Source organism: Pseudonaja textilis, chromosome 2, assembly GCF_049901715.1.
Source record: "Pseudonaja textilis isolate UNSWEBS1 chromosome 2, rPseTex1.2, whole genome shotgun sequence".
NCBI classification, from domain to species: Eukaryota; Metazoa; Chordata; class Lepidosauria; order Squamata; family Elapidae; genus Pseudonaja; species Pseudonaja textilis.
In genome coordinates this window covers 136,700,433-136,721,687 of record NC_141991.1, presented here as the reverse complement: position 1 = coordinate 136,721,687, position 21,255 = coordinate 136,700,433, and the positions used below count along the sequence as shown (strand labels likewise).

The 21,255-nt window shown below is 39.5% G+C and overlaps 1 protein-coding gene across 5 annotated transcripts in view; it reads left to right on the top strand.

Moving 5' to 3' along the window:
* The window catches only part of PIP4K2C (phosphatidylinositol-5-phosphate 4-kinase type 2 gamma), a 35,296-nt gene extending 14,362 nt beyond the window's left edge, over positions 1 to 20,934 (top strand). For all 5 annotated transcript variants that reach the window (XM_026713735.2, XM_087925446.1, XM_087925444.1 and 2 more), the window contains 6 exons: positions 72 to 218; positions 5,157 to 5,195; positions 6,785 to 6,898; positions 15,561 to 15,810; positions 17,507 to 17,610; positions 18,800 to 20,934. In XM_026713735.2, coding sequence (XP_026569520.1) covers positions 72 to 218; positions 5,157 to 5,195; positions 6,785 to 6,898; positions 15,561 to 15,810; positions 17,507 to 17,610; positions 18,800 to 18,880 — 735 coding nt within the window. In that variant the 3' untranslated portion in view covers positions 18,881 to 20,934. The remainder of the gene's footprint in view (positions 1 to 71; positions 219 to 5,156; positions 5,196 to 6,784; positions 6,899 to 15,560; positions 15,811 to 17,506; positions 17,611 to 18,799) is intronic.
* The last annotated feature ends 321 nt before the right edge of the window (positions 20,935 to 21,255 follow it).

The following is a 21,255-nucleotide window of genomic DNA, read 5'->3' as shown; positions in this document are numbered from 1 at the left end:
TCCACCATTATTAGGCTCCTTGAGAATTGTCACAACGTTTCATAATTTTTTTTGCCACTATTTTCTTTCAGTACATTGTGAAATGTCATGGGAGTACCCTCTTGCCCCAATTCTTGGGTATGTACCGGCTCAGTGTTGACAACGAGGAGAGCTACATGCTGGTCATGAGGAACATGTTTAGTCACAGACTCACTATACACCGAAAGTATGATCTGAAGGTAATGGGTGATAGAGAAGAAGCATTGTGTGAATCGAGTCTCTGTTTATTCATCTCTTGCACGATGCTTACCTAAGTCGTGTGAAAATGAAAGCCCACCCACCCCCACCATTTTTAATGCTTTTACGTATCAAGAAATAGTAAAAACCACTTTATCTTTAGCAGTTCTTAAAAGAAGGTAAATACAATCTCAGATGGACAATTTTTTGTTCAGATGATTTTTTTTACTATGTCCTGATATGTAAAACCATAGAACTCAAAAGAGTATGTTTTTTTTCCCCATGATTGTATGCATGCTGGTATATGTGGAGGTAGTTTTTATTTATGTGTTATTTGATTTTTATCTTGCCTTTATTGTTATTTACAAGTAACTCAGGACAAGGAACATACTCCTTCCTCCTCCTATTTTCTTCATAATAACAAACCCTGTGAAATGGGTTGGGTTGAGAGAGTGACTGACCCAAATCACCAAGCTGGTTTTCATGCCTAAAGTGGGACTGGAACTCACTGTCTCCTAGTTCCTAGATCAGTACCTTTAACTATTAGACCAAATTGACTCTCATTGTTTTACTTGTGGTTTAGCTCAATTATCCCCTGACACACTGTTTTGAAACAAAGCAGTCAGACAAATGGATTGACTCTTTACAAGGAAGAGGTGGGCTGTCAGGAGTTTCGGCTCATTTCTCTGACTCAGCCCATATTCACTGACATGTTCCAAAATTCCCAGTCATAGCTGTTTGGTACAATGACATATGGAGCTTTAAGGAGATACTGATTTCCAGATCTTTCTCTCCTGGGGAAGGGGAGGGGGAGGATGATACTTGTGTGATGACATCATCAGGCAATTGCAGCAATGTACCTGTAATAGACTAATATAAACCTGTCATGGCATTTGCCTAGTGATATCCTTGTCCTTATATTGCTTTAGCATTAGTGGGTTTGGTGTGGATGCCGCTGTTTCCATAACATCCCCTTCTCTCCCTTTGAGGAACAGAAGGGGTTGAGCCAAGGGAGAAGTGCATAATTGATTTGGGAAACTGCACAGCCTTAAGTAGACTGTTGGTATCCAATCTCCTTACCTTGTAATAATCAAATTTCTCAATAAGGCATCCTCTTTTGATGATTATTCTATAAAAGGGATAATCATCCTAAAGGAGTAATTGAGGAAAAGGGTCATTCAAATAGCAGTGTTTATTTAAAAATACCCGCTGCTTCACCAGGCAGTGTCTTAAAATGGTTTTGGGTCACAAATTGTCAAGCAAGCATGATTTCCATCTGATATGAGACAAGGGCGCTCGTGGAGTCGTTATTTAACAGTAAAGCCTCATGCTGTATATGCTTGGATACATGGCTCTGATCAAGCTTCTTCCCACTTAACTGTGCTCAGCCCCAAACATCTGGTTTTAACCAAAGGTTTCACAGAGCTAGCAGCTGACACTATTTCTAACCACCTCTGCCCTTTTCCATAAGAGAAAGGATAGTGCCTCTACTTGGGAGGAAGCACCATTCCCAAGTTCAGTGAGCTTTTATTCCTGAGTGAGAGATGTGGGATTGCAGGCTGGGATGTGCTTAATTCATTCCATGAATCTTCTGCCACTGCCTGCCAGACTCCCTCATCATCCAGACACAGTGTCTATATTTAGATAATGAGCTTTTTAGGGCAAGGGCTGCCTTTTGCTTATGTAGCTCTCTTCATGCATCATGGACTCCAGTGGCCTCTTCAAGGAGCAGATCACAATAGATAGAAATGTTTCAAAGGCAAAATCCTTTGGGAGTCATTCCCCACCTCCAACGCTACTGTACCCAATCAGTCATTTTTAAGGTCAGAAATGAGTCCTCGATCTTAAAGCAAGCAAAGCATTCCCTCTGAGCTTTCTCTAGTCCTTTCTGCCACAGCTGAGTTAGAGTCTAACTGAGGAGGGATCTAGTTCTCCTCTGACAGCTGCCCATTGGAGAAGATCCATTCTGTTTTCCTGATAGTCTGTTAAACATCGGCTGTTGTTATACAAGGTAGTCTGCAGCTGAGCCCAAAATTTCTGTTGTTAAAGGAATCTGGCTTCCCTATTGACTTTGCTTGTCAGAAGGTCACAAAAAGGCAATTTACATGACCTTGGGATACAGCAAGGGTCATAAATATGAACCAGTTGCCAAGCATCTGAATTTTGATCCCATGATCATGGGGATGCTGCCAGGGTCATAACTGTGAAAAACGGTCCTAAGTCACATTTTTCAGTGATATTGTAACTTTGAAGGCTCACTAAATGAACTGTCGTAAGTTGAGAACTACCTTTACTCCCATTTCCCATCAGGAGCAGCTTTCCTTGGGGGTAGTCCTGCAGAACCATGGCTGGAGTGGGATTTTGTCTGATGGGTAACCAAAGCAATAAGGGCATTCTGTCAAAAGCCTGTGCTTCATTTCCTGTTCCTCATCCCAAAGCCTGCTAAGGCAGCCTAGAGATGGCTCTGGCCGCGGAGTTCTCCCTCCCCATATTTCCTGCCTTAGGATTGCCACACAAGGGCCCCCTTCTTTCCTTGGGGAATTCACTCAGCAGAGGAATGGTTTCAAATGCAAGGTCGCTATTTTGTGCTGAAAAGCTCAGCTGGGAAAATGAGATGGGTCGTGTCCATGCCTCTCTGCCTTAAGCCTGATTACGCATCATTAAATGCTGACCTAAAGCAAGTTCTCTCATACCAAGGGTATGTGGATAATTTACAAGCAGTGTTTGTATTCACAAGTATTTTAGGGGGCCACTCTCTGTGGAGGGGTCGGGGACTAGAAACTGCATTGCCACAAAGGGCTATAGCTCAAAATGCAGCCGGAGAATTGTTTATTAGTACATACATTATACAAGGATGCAGATTAAGTCATTTGCAGAGGCTGTTAATATATTTCTTGACGGTAAAATATTGCAGTGATTATGTTTAACGTGCTGTTTACCCTGAAATTAATGCCAGCCCCAAAAATCAAGTCAGTCTGAGAAGGATGAATGGGCAGAAATGATACGGCAGTGTCAGTGAATTGAATGTGAGATTTGGGCTGCTTTCCATGTATGCGTTATTAATACTTGACCTATTCCTCCATCAACATTATTTCTGGATCTACAAGAGATAGTGTTTTTCTTTTTCTTTTTGAATGAAATGTTGGGTCTCAAGTGATACCTTTCTTCGCTTCCGATGCTCATGCTGCCAATAGGTTTATAACTCTTCCGAAGGTTAGCCTATCTCCCCGGGAAGCTTTGGAGCAGGGAGCTAGATTTAAATGTGTTGGGTCGTTTCTCTATCTGATGCCAAGGGGTATTGCAATTACTTTGCAGAGTACAGAGGCAATATAATATAGTCTCTGCTCAGAAGGTTACATAAAAAAGTAATAAGGCAAATAGAAAAGCAGGGCAAATTAGCATTGTAAAAAGGAGAGACTGTGGGTGGGTATAGCAAAGGCCCCGAAGGTGTAGAAATTAACCAAGGCATTAGTGACAAGGACACCAAGGGGGTGTATCTTGACAGAAGGTTAGAAAGGGGGAAAAAGCAAGCAATAGCAGATGGCCTGGGGGCTTCTCAGTTGGTGTTGATAAGATCATTCCACGTTCTGAGACATCTCAAGTATGTTCTATCGAGAGGATTTTTTTTTTAAGAGAAGGCACCAAATTTGGTGTAAATCCAGTTTCATGGTGGTACAACAATAGCATGTTGAATTCCTGACAAGGGAGCTTCCTTTCTGATTGCTGAAGTCTTAAAAAAATAGTAAGAACCAAACCAAACCATCCACTAAGGTTTTAGAACTCAGTGGGTGAGAAGCAAGTTCATATGTTGGCTTCATTAAGAACCTCTGGGTAGCTTTAATTAAGTCATGTTTTCCCAGTTTCTTCTCTCCCTTCTATTAAGTAAAAAAAAAAAAAAAATGCCTGCCACATATGTTCGGAATGAATAGAGGATGTGATTAATCTGTATCGTGAAAGTGTTACATTGTGTACTGTTGGTTTTTTTTTTATGCTGCAACCCCTCCATTTCAGATCATCTGATATACCAAAAATAAATGTAAACCAATGTGTCCAGGAAATGGTTGAAAGCCTATGCCCATTCAGTATTATTCTTATATTATCTTTCCTGCTAAAGATAGTTTTGATATGAATTCATGGTGGGCCTATTGTTGAAAATGGTGTTAATGTCTCTATGCCTATTTTGCTGGGTGCCAAGAAATGACTAGTCAACTGTGGAGCCTCTGTAACCGTCTCATTAAATACTAGGACATACTTCGTAACTTGAAGGAATTGCTTTAAATATTGGAGGAGGAAGGGAGGACGGACACACACAAATAACCTGAAGGCAGAATATAAAACCACTATGCAAAGCACCATAAAGGTTCTTCCACTCCTCCTTCAAACTATCCAGCTAGGAGATAACAGCCAATAGCATTGAAACATTGGGATGAAATAAATGGAAGATACAAGTAAAAGAGGTTATAGAAAGATGGAAGATTTCCTTACCAATTTCCTTGCCATCTAAAATGATAGTATTAATCATGAAACAATTTACAGTTTATATGTTTTAATTTGTGCACCTTAGTATATAGTCATGCTAGCCGTATGACCATGAAAATGTTTTTGGACAATGCTTGCTCCCTCTGCTAAGAAACTTAGATGAGCGCCAGCTCCTAGAGTCATACACAACTAGACAAGGGAAACCTTTACCTTTATTTTTTAACTGACTCTGGTTATGATGATTTTATTTAACATATTGTCCCGCTATGGCAGCCCTTTGGAAGGTTTAACATAACTCTTCACCTTCCATTGAGACTTTAAAGTTTCTGATGTTATGAACCATTTTCCCTCCCACTTTCTAATAATTTTATGTTAACACTTTAATTTGAAAGATGCTCCAAAAATACACACCTTATCTTATGTTTTCTAGACCGTAATCCTTATGTTCTTGCCTTTTTTAGGGTTCACTGATATCCCGTGAAGCCAGTGACAAAGAGAAGGTAATTGGTGATTGTAGGTGCATTTTCATGTTAACCTGATATGGGTTGAATTTGCTGGCACAATCCAACATGGTATTATAGCTTTCTCTGTAGAAAGGTAATACATTATGTCTAAACATGATTGTTTTTATTTCATAAACCACAATTAGCTGAATTCATGCCCAGAGTTAAGCCAAGAGGGGGAAATCTCTCACTCTCTCTTTCTTGACTCCGGGAAGGCTTGTGAGAACATGGAATCAACACTAAGCAGAAAAATGGCCCATCTCACTGGCATGGTTTTTCCTTAATTTTAAGTTTTGGAGCAGGGAGGGTTAATTTAAAGATGGAAATAGTGTGCAGAAGGCCTCTGAAAACAAATTTAAACACTCTCATTTCCATCTTCAATCTCTCCATTTGAGTAAACGGACTTTTTTGCCCTTGTTCCTTCTAATGGTATCATTATCACTGGAAGGCTTCTAGAAGTTCCAGGTCAAGAAACTGAGTAGTAGGTACCTAATCCAGAAGGAGTCATGTACATTAATAGGATTTGCATGATCTAGTACACTATCAGTTGGACAAAGTACAGAATAATATGTATACCCCGCTACTGGATAATGTTTCATGTAACCTATAAAATCATCAAAAGTTGAACTTAATCAAGGGAGTCTTTGCTTTTTTTTTAAAGCAAAGATGGGTAACCTGCACCCCCCATACTTTTTCTAGAACTGCTGGAATATCCTATTATGTGCCTTATGTTATGCTTCACTTGAAGTTGATGTATTTTCTACAATTTTAAAGTCAGAGACCTACAAAATCTAAAATAGATTTAGTCCCTTTACAATAAAAGAAAAAGTAATAAAACTGTCTGCATCGTTACCCTGACCCCTGGTATTTTTGTTTCCTCCTTTGTAACTCTCAGTTATCACTCTAAGCTTAAAGTGAGCTTTCTCTTTTTAAATATAAACATAAGACATACATAATAGAAAGGGGGGAGATAGACATAATTTAAGGTACTATTTTAAGAACTTAAATGCAAAACCCTGATATTAATGGGAAGATAGAAAAATGTGATATTGGGCAGAAATGCTACTTCCTGTGAATTATTTTAAGAGCAATTTCAAAATAGGTTAAGAATGACTTTTTATGTTTCTTAAACTGACAATTGAAAGGTATATGCTCCATAATTAGTTTAACTCTGCTATTAGTGAGAACAGAGTAGATATTTTCTTATCTTTTCTGAAGGGTGTTTAAAAATATTTTTTATCTCACTTTACAATTACATGGTTTGGGCTATTTGCATTGATTTGTAATTGCCATTTTTGTCTCACCTTTCCACCAAGGAATGACCCTAAGTCAGATCATCAGTTTAAAAGTTACACTGAAACCACAATGCAAAACCACAGCCTATATATGGGGAAGACACAATCCACAAAATGAAAATCTTTTGTTCTATAGTACATGTACACACAAAACCTTAGCTTCATTTTTACATTATTTTGTCACTTTTTATTGCTTCTAGTTCTCTCTTCCAAATTTGGATTTAGCAAATTTCAGTTGAAGTTTGACTTGCTTCATCTGCCTCTTTTTCATGAAACTGTCCTCTTTTCCAGGGCAAGGAACTACCAACTCTGAAGGACATTGATTTCCTAAACATGAACCAGAAAGTGTACATCAGTGAAGAGACCAAAAAAGACTTTATGGAAAAGTTGAAGCGAGATGTAGAGGTATTGTAACTTTCTCAGTCTGATCTAGTATAAGAGGGGTGGTTATGGGTCAGTAATCTAATGGGGCAAGCTGTGGATGCTAAAGAGAGACTTTTAAAGGTAAAGTGGGCAATTTTTCATGGTTCAGTTGAGTCTGAGAAGGTGTTACTAATGGTAACCCACCCTACTGTTCTGATTCCCATCTTAATACCTTTTAAGGTCAAAAGTTACAATTTTCTCTCTAGTATCTGTCAGCAAGTCAACTCCTTCCATTACTCCCTATCTCTAAATAACATCTAGTGTTGTGCTTGAGATATGGGAGCATCTGCAGCATTCCTGACCAGAAGCACCAAGGCTTCTTCCCTGTCTGCGTCCCTCTGCTGGATTTGAGGCTGAAAAAGCCATAATACTGGAATGCCATCTGTATGGCACAAGGGAAGGATGCCACAATGGTTCCCACATCACAGACTGAATATGAGCTTTGCTATTGCACACACACACCCCGCCCCCCCATTCTACCTTACATTTCTGCTTCTTTCCCTGTTTCCCACGCTTGAGCCATTGAAATCGCCATCTTCCTACTGCAAATTTCCTTGGATGGAATTTGACTGAATTTTTTTGTACAGTTCCTCATAACTGATAATCTGCTTCTTTAAACTAACAGGCCTCCCAGCAATATAAACAGGAAATGTCCTTAAAAGGGAGAAAATATTCTCAGTATAATTATTTGTAGGCAGATCGTTTTCTGACAACTCATCAAGTCTTAGGCTTGGGAAAATTACAGGGGCAGTAATGTCATCCTCAGTTGGAGGATGTCATGAAAAATTGTATAGTTTGAGAGTAATCGGTTCTTGTTTCTGAAGAACGAAAAACTGTTCCCAAACTGTGTTCTAAGGTTCCAGGTTGGCTCTGGAAGGCAGTGGGGTAGGACTTTTTGACACAATGAGCAAAGGGCTTTCAGTAACTATATTCAGTTTGCTCCAGGCAACCCTGAAGGTCATTGATACAGTATATATGATGGACCTCTCTTCCTCTGGGTATTTTTCCCTATATTATTTGCATGTGGCAAAAAGCATTGGTTCTGTGATAACCCAGAGTGTAACACAAACATAACAAAATCCAAAATGTAAATAAATGTCCTTTAATGCTTCCGACTTGGCCCCACTGTTCAATAATACTCAGTTGGAGATAAAACATACTCAAAAATAGTCTTCCAAAGAAAGCAATACAGTCCGAACTTAATGAGCAGATAGAGGTGAAATAAAAACCAAACAAACTACAATGACAAAATTTCCACAACGGAACAGGGGAAGTATTTACCAAATTCAAGGAGATAACAAGGCACAGTCTGTTGGAAGGATGCCAACCAAAATAACTTCAGACCAAAATAAAACACACTTTATCTCCAGCATTTGCCAGAACGCAGGTCCAAACTCTTATTCAGTTCTCACACCTGCAGCCCATGAAGAGGATCGAGGCCCTCTCCTCCCGAGGAGACCACGTCTCTCCCTAATCCTCTGCTTCCTGTGTGCCCTAGGATGGAGAGGGGATGGGCCTGGGTCCTCCTCTGACTGCTCAGCCGGCCTCTGCCCTTCCCCAGCCTCCTCCACAACCTTCACAGCCACACTTCCTGTTGGCTGTTTCTCTTCTCCCTCAGAGTCAGTCTCCACCAGGGGTATTGACGGGTTCCCAGGATATTTCTAGAGTTGTACAGCATTCTTATCTCAGGAGGATTACATAGCGGCAAATCACTTTCCCTCCATTCTTTTCATAAGCTAATTTGGGAATTTTTGAAGCTGCCTCCTAGCTTCTGAATTTTCTAGTCATCTAAGGTCGGGTGGAGATTCTATCAGCCCTGTCAAAGATGACATGTTAGAGAAGGGTGCTTCAGAGTCTCTGTAGATATGATTGATTTGAATGACAGGATATAATCGTATTGAGAATCAGGGAAGTCAGTGTACGTAATGTTTATTGGCTGGCATTTGTGTCATCATAAAGGCACACTCTTCTAACTAAAAACATTTTTCAATTTATGTGAACTTGTAATGGCCGAATTGTATAGAAAGCGCTTTAAACAAACCGAACAGGAGAAAAGCAATTCTAAGCATTTAACTGGCCCCAGATTAATGGCAAGAAGGGTTGTTTCCATGGCAGAAGGGGAAGAAATCTAAGCTTCTCATGAGAAGTAAAGTTCATAGCAACTGTTATGTACTGAGGTATTTATTCATTGTTTTTTTATCTCTAGTTCCTTGTTTTGCTTTTTTATTCTTTCAGACTTCTGGTATGGCAGCTGCAAATATTTGTACTGTATTTGTAACTTTGAGGGACAAGTTCTGTTGTGAAAGAATTGTGGTTCAGCTCTCTGGTAGAGGTCTCAGACCCCGATTTTCTGAATAGCTGGTCAACATTTGCACCCCATTTGCCATAATGAGGTGAGAATTGAGGTTAACTTCCAGTTCTGGAAAGAATTGCTCACAGCTAGCATTTCATCAGCTATTATATTTCCTTAGGGATTGAATCTGCAGAATTTAAACTACTTCTGCAGTGTGAGATTTTTCCTTATTGGCCTTAATGACTGTTAATAGCATGTGATTGTGGGGGAGGGCTGCAGATGCTCAATGTCTAACTATTAACCTCATATACCATGCAGCCTTTCTCCTTCATCAGCTCCGTTTCTCTCAAATGTTCTGATTTGTCTTGCTCCAGCTTCAGTTTTACTGCTGACCCAAATCAGGGGAGTGGTGGGCAATGGGCTTCTTGGTTTTTTTTTTAAAAAAAATGATGCTTTGGGTGTGACAATTGAGGTCACTTAGTGTCAGCCCCTAGGCACAAGTAGGCTGAAATCTTCTTCTGATCTTCTAAATGAAAGTCTCAGCCTCATGAGCAATACACTGAATGTTTCCAGTGAAGTTGTAGGAGGTGACCAGACTGGAGCCAGAGGGAAGGTTCAAACACATCATCATTCCGTTGACTCTTATCTACCATCAACTAGCTTTTACCGTTAGTAGCTCAGATTCTTGTAGAGAGCTTTAGCTTACAATAAACCTAAATATTCACTTGAACTGCCTGGACTCATGATTTCCCTGCACTTGGTAGGAGTTGGCCAAACAAGGACAGATCTTGTTTCTGTATTATGTTTCTGTTGTTGGAATCCACCTGCTTCAGTTCCAAGCTGGAGAAAGACACTGGAAACATGGAGGCTGTTTCGAAAGAAAGGTTCCATTTATTGATGAAGTAAAACCATCAACCACATGTGATTTTTTGGGACAGCTGACAAAATGGAGTTGAGAGTGTGGGGGGGTATACCTTCTTTGGGCTTTGTATTTGAGCTTCCCGTTCCTGTGCGAGAACATGTATTCTATTGGCTGTTGTCAGATTCCTGTGGGGTCCTGTAGGGGTCATAGCTGGCTCCAAAGGCAAACGAGGAAATGCAAATCCTAGGTGCTTGTCTGAGCTAAGTTTGGTTGAAGTTTGGACTGCTTTGCAGGCGGTGCAATATCTGAAATGCCCTTAGGACATTGTGCAATGTAGTGAGCTCTGTGTCTTCTGCTAAATGGTAGTGGGTTAATCCTATTATGTTCTGAAGGATCATGTCCTGTTCTTCTTAATCCCATCATCCTGGAGCTGAAGGTCTGATAGGCTGGCCCAGTCTTTCTTAATGGGTACAGAATATTTGCCGGATGCTATTAAGAAAGACTGAGTCTGTTTCCTGCCTCTAAAAAACATGTTTCTCCATTTCTCATTTAGGGAAATATAATATTCTGCCTTTTAAAATATTCCTCAAAGTATTTCATTCTTCTAGGAGGGGGTTGCTTCCCACAATGTTAATGCTTGCTGATTGGTTCTTCACAAAAAGTGAGGTTAGATTTAGGATTTTTCTTTGCTTTCTGGATAAGGAGTTTCAGAAGAGATGAGAATAAATTTATTTGTTAATTATATTTTTGATTCCGCCTTTATTACTTTATAAATAACTCAACATACATTAAACTCCTTCATCCTCCTATTTTCCCCACAGCGACAACCCTGTGAGGTGGATTGGACTGAGAGACTGACTAGCCCAAAGTCACCCAGCTGGCTTTCACAGCTAAAATGGGACTAGAATTCACCATCTCCTGGTTTCCAGACCAGCACCTTAACCACTACATTCTACTTTAACCACCAATATTCATCAATCTCCAGAACTTGATGGCTCCCACTCCAGATAGATTAAGGCTAACAACACTCAGAAAGCTCAGTTAGGATGGCCATTAGCCGGAACCTGTGGGTGTTCTAGTCACAGAATACCAGGAGAAAACCAGATTGAGAAAGCCGCACATAATGATCTCTTGGTATCCCTCTACCATATAATATTAAGAGCAATTTTATTGTGTGATGTCTTGTTTATTTAATAGCTTGGCTTTCATTCCCAGAAACCCTCAATAATACATTTGGGACTTTTCTCTCCCTTCTTTGCTACCCACTCAAATGCTTCTGTGAGATATTTCTGACTGGTTCATAAACCCTAGTGAGCTTTATGGCTGTGTGGGGATTTGAACCTGCGTCTCTTCTGGCTCTAGTTCCGTACTCTTAAGCACAACTCCATACTTGCTTTCAATCTGGCGGCCTTGTTATAAAAATGACTGATGTAATGTAACATGGAATTCTTGGGAGAACTGAAAATATGCTTTTAACAATAAGCTTTTTTTCCCCTTCTTCTCCCTGATGGCTGTAAAGAAAGAAGTGGTGGAATGGAGTAAAATCTCTGTTCTGTTCATTAATTATGTTGCCTAATGTTTTTATCCTGCAGAAGGAAAAGGTTATAGCAAATGCTTACAGTTCTATGAGATTGTTAGACTGAGATGTGAGGGTGATTGATCTAAATGAGTATAATGACCTAAAGAGGGAGGGAACTTAAGTCCCATGAAGATAGATTGAAAGAATTGTGGGTCGTTATTTGACAGTAATCTTCAAATACCTGAATGGATGCCACACAAGAGTAGGCCAAGATTGATCTCCGTTGCTCAAGAGTACAGGACACAAAATGATGGATTTCACTGACAACAATAAAGCTTCAAATACAGTTCCATAGTAGATGAGAATTACCCAATCAAATAGAGACAAAACAGGATCTGTCTGTCCAACCATCCATCTCCCACCTATATTATTTTTAAAAATAACTCAAGGCAGCCAACATATCCAACACACCTTCCTTCTCCTGTTTTCCCCACAACAAAAACTGTACGGTGAGTTGGGCTGAGAGAGAGTGATTGGCTCAAGATCTCCGAAACTGGCTCTCATGGCTAAGGCAGGACTTGAGCTCACAATCTCTTGCTTTCTAGCCTGGAGCCTTAACCACTAGACTATACTGGCTCTCATTTGTTGGGGTTGCTTTAATTTAAATTCCTGCACTTTGCATAAGGTTAGATTCAATGGGTTTAAAAGCCCTTCCCACTCTATGATTCTTTTTCATTGTGACTGCTTAATATCCTGGTTAAAAACATGAACTGTGATCTGAGAGGTTTCTAGTTAAAAAATTCTAGGTTTTGAAGTGATGCTTTTCCCAAGATTATTCTAGATTTTTTAGTCTTAGTCTTAGATGCTGTCATATGGTATAAGAATAAACTCATTCATGCTAGCATTATTGAATTATAATTCAATAGTAATTGTATAGAACCACTTAGATGCTTTGACCAAATGAAAACTCTTGATAAATGTCAAATATTTGCTTGTGGAGGAATCTTCTGTGCTTCCGTTTCTCTTAGAACAAGGGTCCCCAACCCCTAGTCTGTGGACTGGCACTGGTCCGCGGCATGCCAGAAACTGGGCCGCTCAACAAAGTGAAGGCCCATTGGTGGAATGCAGGCAGCACACAAAAATACACCCCCTCCAGTCCATGGAAAAACCTCTCTATGTAACTGGTCCCTGGTGCCCAAAAGGTAGGGGGGGCACTGTCTTAGAAGACTGTTTTATGTCTTTGAGTACTGAAAGCAAATGTTCACCAAAAACAGCTTCTGGTTCCTGAAGCCAGGTTGACCTACTGTAATATGTATTCAATTTCTGAGTTTTAGACAGTTCTTTAGCTTCTTATCATTGTAATTGTGTTGCCTTTCAATAACCTTTGTAACTGCCATTGTGCCAATACTCTCGAGAGGGGTTGGGCTCGATTTTTTTCCTAATTCCACAGGGTGGGAAAGAAAAGGCTTGTTTTAAAAAGATTAATCATTGCAGTTATAGAAAAGGGCTCACGTTTGAGAATTAAAGTTGGATGCGTTCCATTTGGAAAGTAGGCCCACTAGTTTGAACAGCCAAAGCAATTAATCATGGGGACAGGTTGCCAAAGGGGGAGTGTCCCCCTCCCTCAGCACATGCCATCTTCAGATTAAAACTCGGCTCCTTTTAAAAGCAAGAACTGTTTTTATGCTTGTTTGAATTCAGGGTAAATGCAATGTAAATTTTGATTTTGCTGTCACAGCTGCTAGATGAATCTATACATGCATGATAGCTTGAGTGTTTAACTTTTAACATGACACAACATAGTGGTTTAAGGTGTATTTATCAGTTAAGATACCATAAACAGATACTCAGTTTATACCGTGCTGATTTTGGAGTTTTGGGGTCTAGGCAAACTGGTTTTGTTATCAAGTTGTTTCAAAATGTAAAAAGGCCAGAGCAAGGAAAATAACCATGATATATTCTTGAACTGCTTTCTGTATGCAAAACAGGCTGTGTTTTAAGTGTAGTTCATTACATGAATTACAGCCCCAGACATGTTAAGTCATAAATCTTGGTATACAAATTACAAGGGTGTTATTAGGTGTGCAAAGGTAGTTTGCACCGATCCACATTATGGCCTAGTATTGCTGGGGATCATCACAATCCAGAATAGGAAACTAATTTGAGTCATCTTGATTGAAGAATGGGTTTTTACAACATTCAAGAGTTAAAATCTTAGGTCTAATCTTTGAGATGCTGAAATAGCAAGCTGGGTTTAGATGAAATTCAAATGTCTAGTTGCCTACAAAATTCGCAGGGAAGTCTCAGGCAAGCCAATAATACCATCTGCCCAGATGGATCCATCTTAGATTCTTAATTTTGCATGATGTCCTTGATGTTAGTGTGCCCATGGATATCTTCCTTGCAGATCATTCTACTTTAAAAAAGAAACTTTTTAAGTCTAAGCAATTTTTAAAGGAAACTAATGTAGTGCAAATAACCAATGCTGACCAGATTTTCAATTTCCCCAAATAATCTTGGATTTCTCATAGACTCCTCCGTATTGGTTGAGAATAAATATGGGATGCTTATGTAGCACAAGTACCTATTTGTAAATTTGCCCACATGCCTAAGAAAAATAATAAACCACAGGTTGATAGTGAACAGAGAACAGGGTCACCAAATTTGCAAATTGGGCACTTGTGACCATACATTATCTGCCCCCTACAGCCATTTAGTAAATGAGCAATTGAATGGTGGTTTTCATGGAGCACCCAAAACATGTTATCAGAATGAATGAAATCTTGTTAGTCGCAGCCAGTGTGAATAACCAACTTTATTTGGATGGCCTTAGTTTGGAGAAAGCCTACCTTTAAAGTTTATGTTTATTTTGAAGCTATGTTGAAACCTTGCTATTTTCAGACTTCTTTTGAGCTAAACTAGCTACAATGTACCTCTAAAACAGCAATAGAATGACTGTTGTGACTGATGCCTCTCAACAGTAGAAGCGTGGTTTTAATGTGGGCTTATTGGCAAGCACACAGCCAAAGGTTATAGATACCTTTTTGAACCTGGGGAGTTCCCTGTGATATTTTAATCATTCTTTTTTAATCACATAGATCCAGAAGGGGCATTCAATTAAGCAACAATCATCAAAGTATAATATGTGTGTTATTTTGAACTTACCATTAGCAAAGCCCCATAGGTGCTTGTATATACATATTAAGAACAACAGCAATAACAATTATATTAGAAAAACTTTTAAGCTCTCACTAAAAGCAGTTGTTCCATTTGAACAGGAGACTTGTTTATTTTTAAAAAGAATATCTTTTCTGTCTTTTTGCCTGTTGTCCCGAAGAGTCGAGGAAAGCATCTCTGATAATTACTTTAGTCCTTGAATAGAAAAATATGGGAGAATGAATAACTATTGCAAGGCTGTTAAATCAAAGAAAGACCAGGGATGGTTCCTCAGTCTAAGCTAATAAAAGGTAGTCTCAGTGAGGACATTCAGCTCTACAATTCCCCATAGGCTACATATCTAATTCTTTAGAATATAGTCCCCTCCAGGGTGAGCAGTACCTTACTGGATTAAGTGTGTTTCCTTCTGAAACTGTAGCTTGCTATATGTCAAAGCAGTATTTCCTCCTAGGTTGGCTATATATTGTTTTGGTGAGGGAAACTGTTTTGGTCACTTTGGGAGCTGTTGTGATACTACAGAAGAGTATCAGTCACAGTTTATTGAAATGACTCTCCATTCTCCCCATTAAGGGATCATGGGATCTTAAGCATTATGACAGTCTTCAAGTAAAATATAGTGAAAAGGACAGAGACAGATGCAAAAGAGCATGAAGTGATAAAAAATCTTTGCAATTTTATAATATATGGAATAAATTGTTTCATGAGTTTGTGTTGTGGGATTTTCATTTGGAATGAATAATGAGACAAACATATACATCTCCTGGCCATCTCACTATTGTGTTTGTTTCTTCAGTTCCTAGTGCAGCTAAAGATTATGGACTACAGCCTTCTGTTGGGTATCCATGATGTACAGCGAGCTGAACAAGAAGAAGAGGAAGACATAAAAGAGGAAGAGGAAGATGGAGAGGGTGAACCAGGGGCACCTGTGGGCTCATATGGAACATATCCTGAGGGCATTGGCAGTTATCTGAACTCCCACAAACCGCTGGAGCCTGGTGACTTTGACCCTTATATTGATGTGTATGCCACTAAGAGTGCTGAAAGTAAGTTGGGATAAAACAAAATTTTTATTAAACTGGTGTTTAAATGGATAGAAAAATGCCTTCGGGCCTTTTGTTTATTGCAGCATTTTGCACACCAGAATCTGTATCATAGTTATACTATCATTTGTGACTCTTTCTTAGTTTATCAAGAAAGTTTTGCCTTTAGTCAGTTCCAGAGAACACTCCAGAGTACAAAAGTCAGTTCTTTTACTTTAATTTTCTCTTGTCATATGTGATTACAGGCAGCCCAGAAATATCAGAAACAGCCTTTTGTTGAGTCAAATCATTCATCCATCTTGCTTAGGAGTGATTAACTAGCAAGGATTCCAAAGTTTGCGGCTAGCTAAAAAAAAATTAAGCCTTGCTTAAATACTTAATATAATCAGTATATACAATAAATATCAAGCAATGGAATCTCCTCCTAGCTTATAATCTTGAAAGGCATACACAAAGGATAACTTAGTAACATCTGATTAAAACTGAAATCCCAGTGTAGTTTAAGCAGGGTTTGTGAAGGAGTTCCCTTTGTTAATTCCAAAATACTAGATTACTCTTTTTCAAGCTGACACCCTCCAAGTAAGTTGTCCTACAGCTCCTGTAATTTTCAGCTGGTCAGTCAAAGGTGTTGCTGAATGGGCATTATGGGGAGTTTCCAGACTGTACTAGTTTGGGAAAGGCTCCACCAAACTCATAAAAGGATTATTTTAACTATGATATCAAAGATGTATGTGTGCCTTGTGGTATATTCCAACTGTAACATCAGGTCCTCTCAATTTTCTCTGTGCCTGTGGCTAGTTATACAGGTCTTCAACTTACAACCATTCATTGAAAAAAATGACTTCTGACCGTTTTTCACATGACTGTTGTAACATCCCTAACATCACGTGATCAAAATTCAATCGCTTGACAAGTGGCTCATCTTTATGATGGTTGCAGTGACCTTCTGACAGGCAAAGTTGATGGGGAAGCCAGATTCATTTAACAACCAAGTTACTAACTTAACAGCTGTAGTGATTCACTTAACTGAGGCAAGAGGGAAAAACTCACTTAACAACTACTTTGCTTAATGTGATATAAATCAAATTGACAGGAGACTCATGAACAAATTCAGAGCATGTTTATTGAAAAGTACTTGCAAAGGCTGGAATCCTCCTTTGGGCTCAACTGTAGTCATAAATCAAGGACCACCTGTATTTAACTATTTGTACCAGGATGTTCAGCGCATCAACTTTTGTAACCTCTTTATTTATGGAAGGGAGAGAGAGGTGCTGATTACATGTCAGTCAGATCTGGATATCAGCTTCCGAGAAAGAAGGTGTTTAATAACCAGAATTGTCTTTAATATTTTTTGTATATTGCTATGGGCTTGAATTTGCAATGCAAGTTACACAGAAGGAAGATAAAGAAGGATACATAAATTTTACTAAAGTCTTAGACCAGCCTGTGAACCTAAAGAATGTGGTTGCTCAAATCAATTACTCAGGATTGGTTTGCTATATTTTGATTCAGGAAAGGAATCTTTTCTTCCTGCCTCAACCCTGTATAACTACTCTTTTTGCTCATGTGTTTTCTATGGGGGCTTTGTTGTTATTGATGTTCATCTTTTGGGTTTGCGTATGGATATTTGTGTGGAAGGGGGATACAGGTAAAATATGGAATCATATATATCCTTCACTGTTTTCTCTTACTTTCCTAGATAGTCCCCAAAAAGAGATTTACTTCATGGGCCTCATAGACATCCTCACGCAGTATGATGCCAGGAAGAAGGCTGCCCATGCAGCTAAGACAGTCAAGCATGGGGTGAGTTTGGCTTGCCACCCTGTCTGTTATGGTGATCAAATAATGCTAAGAAGGGAGCCGTGCTTTTGATTAGCTGGCCAGCACCTCAGCCTTTATCTTCCCTTCCCATGACCATTATTTCTGCCAAAGAGTGTACTCTTTTCCTGCTTCAGCATTACTTTTTCCTTCTGAGTAACTGGATGGCCAAAGGCTGTCCCTCTTAAGGTGGTTATATTGTATCATCACTGTGTGATAGAGAAGGCATAAAAGTGGCCTTTCCTATAGATGGGAGCTGTTCCAGTGTCTTGCCGTATGCTTGGGAGCAGCAGGAATTTAGAATCTCTTCTAATTATGAGGGAAACAGAGAAGAAACCATGGTCCCAACCAGCATAGCCATAGGCAGTGCATGACTACCCCATGGAGTGGGGACACGCTGAAATTGAGGATTTGTTGTTTTAAGTTAGTTATCAGAGATAACTCCTGATACTTTCTATCTAGCTTTTTAAATCAAAGAATAGTTGCATCCTAAAGAATACAAGTGATGTGAGTTTTGTAGCTACAGACTAGAAGCAAGGAAGTGAAGTGGAGAAACTATGTCAGTGCCAGGAAGACCTGCACCACCCCTCAATAGAATTTTGTTTTAAAATGCTATTTGCTGTGGGTGATTCGTAGAAGAGTTATTTTTATTGTCCCATTGGGGCAATGGCTTTTATGTTTTTTTAAGTACAAGGACATTTCCTTGAGGGGAAGATGGGAAGGAGCAGATATAATGTATTCAAGAGAAGCAGCTAGAGGGATGTTCCACTGGTTCAGAAATATTTGCAGTGGAGAATACGCATGTTAATAGCAGCTGATCGTTGCATTTTAGTTTTAGATATATATCTGATCTTTATTTTGTACAACTAAAGGCAGTATTCATACCTAATGTTCCTTCCTCCCATTTTCCCCACAATAAGGACTCTATGACATGGGTTGGGCTGAAAGTATCTAGCCCAGCTGGTTTTCATGCCTAAGGGTTGGAACACTCCAAGGTTCTAGACTAGCACCTTAACTGCTACTCCTGATTGGCTTTATGGAATTTAGGACTCAGGTGTTATATCCCCAGTGTCTCCAGTATTCACAGCCCATTGCCACGCTGCTTTCACTGTAATGATTAAGAATTAAGGGGGCTGTTTTGTGGTGGTTGTTGACATTTTGTCTTCCCCTACAGGCTGGTGCAGAGATCTCTACAGTGCATCCGGAACAATATGCCAAGCGCTTTCTGGACTTTGTCACCAATATATTTGCTTAGCCGTTTTTCAATATGTCTTGTTGACCCAAATCAAAACCTTTTCAGCACCTTTGTAGTTGTCCTTCACCCTGCTCCCTGATTCTCCGTAAGTAGGATAGTTTTCATCCTGCTATTCTGGGGTCAGCAGGGGAATTGGGCTGACTTCCGACGAGCCCCATTCTTGCAACTGAGGGACGGCTGCTGAACCAAGTGCCTTAACTCTGATCTTCTGCTGAGGTGAGGAATGATCCAGAGTACCAAAGAAACTGGTTATGAATGCTTCGAGGAGCTGCTTCTCCTTCCATGCAGGGGGAAGAGGAGTGGCTGGTTTTTATCTAAACATTGACTTCTTCCTTTCCGTTAAATAGTACCAGTGTTTCATCATTTAGAGCAGGATAATGTTGAAATAGAATAATATGCAATGCGAAGTTAGTCGTGCCTTGGAAGAAGGGGGTTGAAGGGAATCTTCCCCATTTACACAATCAAATATTGTATCCTACAATACCCCATTGTACTGTCTGTTTCAAAGCCATGCACCAGTTGTATACCTTTTCTACCATCCCTGTATACACAAATGGAAGACTGTACTGTGCCCCATCCTTGTGAATAGTTTTGCTCTGATTCTAGTCCTGTTGTCAATAATAGAAATCTCTCCTACTAAAGAAAAGAGCCCAGCACTGAAACCAGTATCCCTTAACTGTTTTCCATGTAGAATTGCAGGTTCTTTGAACTTTGTGACCCACGGGTTGCTATTGATGAGAAAAAAATATTTTAGGTTCATTGCTCTCATGTGTCCATTTTCCTTCCCTTTTCTAGTTGAAGCAGGGTTTGGGAGGTTATCTGCTAAATAAATTTGGAGTAAACTCCTGAGTAATAGCACTATCATCTGAGTCCCTATTCTGCATACCGTAGAGCTTCGTTGAGTCTCCGTTGTCAGAAGACACAATAACTCTAATCTTTGGGGTAATTTATACAGGGGGTGTCTATTGGGCACATAACCCAGATTGAGTTGGCGTAACCCACAAAAGGGCCTAAGGTATATATCTAGACTACACTATATAATACTACATTTGAAAGCTGCTGAGAAATGCTAAAGGTGAAAGTCCTTGCCATTTAGTTTGTAAAGCTTTAACATTAAAATTAAAGCAAGTCTCAGATGTTGGTGAACTGGCAACAGCATCAATACCATGACCAATAAAGGTAGGGACTGTTGAGAGTTCAGCAATGGATAGAGAGCATTGGTTGCCTATCCAATCATAAACACCTCCATGTTGAAGTGGGAATCAGACCAAGCCTCATTTATTTTGTTTAGAGTTATGGGATAGGGAAGGTATTATGCCCAACTTCAGGATGCTATGAGAAGCAGCATCTGTCTATGCATAACGGCACTATATATTTCTTTTTATATATATCAGATTGGCAAACCAATGTATTTTGGGAAAATGGCTTGTCTCAGTGGTTGATCAAAAAGCCTCTTAAGCGGAGGAAACTGCTATAAATTAGCAGATGCATTAAAAACAAAATCCCTTTTCATTCACCAGAATGGAAATTCTTGGATACTTCATTTAACAAAGTGAGGAATGCAGACAAGGAACTAGATAAATTAAATGATCATTATTCATTTATTGTTGGCTTGGTTAAGAGATCTCACAGTAGCTGTCCTAGCAGCATGGGGAAGCAATCACACTCCAACTGTCTCTGAACTATAATTTCCAATAACTCCAGCTCTCTATGGTCATTTATGACAAACACTGGGAATTACAGTTCAGCAACATCAACAGCCAATATTACATACCTGGAAGCTCTAGTTATAGTTCAAGGTACAGTGCTACTCCGTTGCTTTGGACCTAAAACATGCAGACTTTATGGTTTTTCATGTTTTCCCTTTCTGCCCATTACTGGTGTGTTGGGACTGATGTCATTTCAGCTCCCAGCACACTAAGGACTGTGCCATGGAGGTACATTTATGCTGTGGGGCTGTCTTCCTTCCAACCTCTTTCAGTGTTTTGTAATTGTATACAATATGTATTTCTGGTTTACTCTTGTATGGCTAAAAATAAATTATTGAACCAAAAGTTGTCTGTATGAAGTGTCCAGCTGTGCTGTTGTATACTGCTAACCTAGCGGGGTAGAAGGGTGAACTCTCCGTTTCAGTGAAAGAAGAAAAGACTTTCCTAGGCTCTTCACAGCTTTCTGAATTGAAATGATGTCAATTATTTTTACTTATCACATTTCTGAACTTTCAGGAAAAAAATTATCCAAGCTTCAGGGGGGAGACAAATCAGTTAAACAAGAATGTTATGATTTTGGCCAGATGAATCAGGGTTAATTTGAAATGAAACTGGAGACATTAAGTCTTGTCTGGATTGCCCTCTTCACTAGCAGATCTTGTTTCA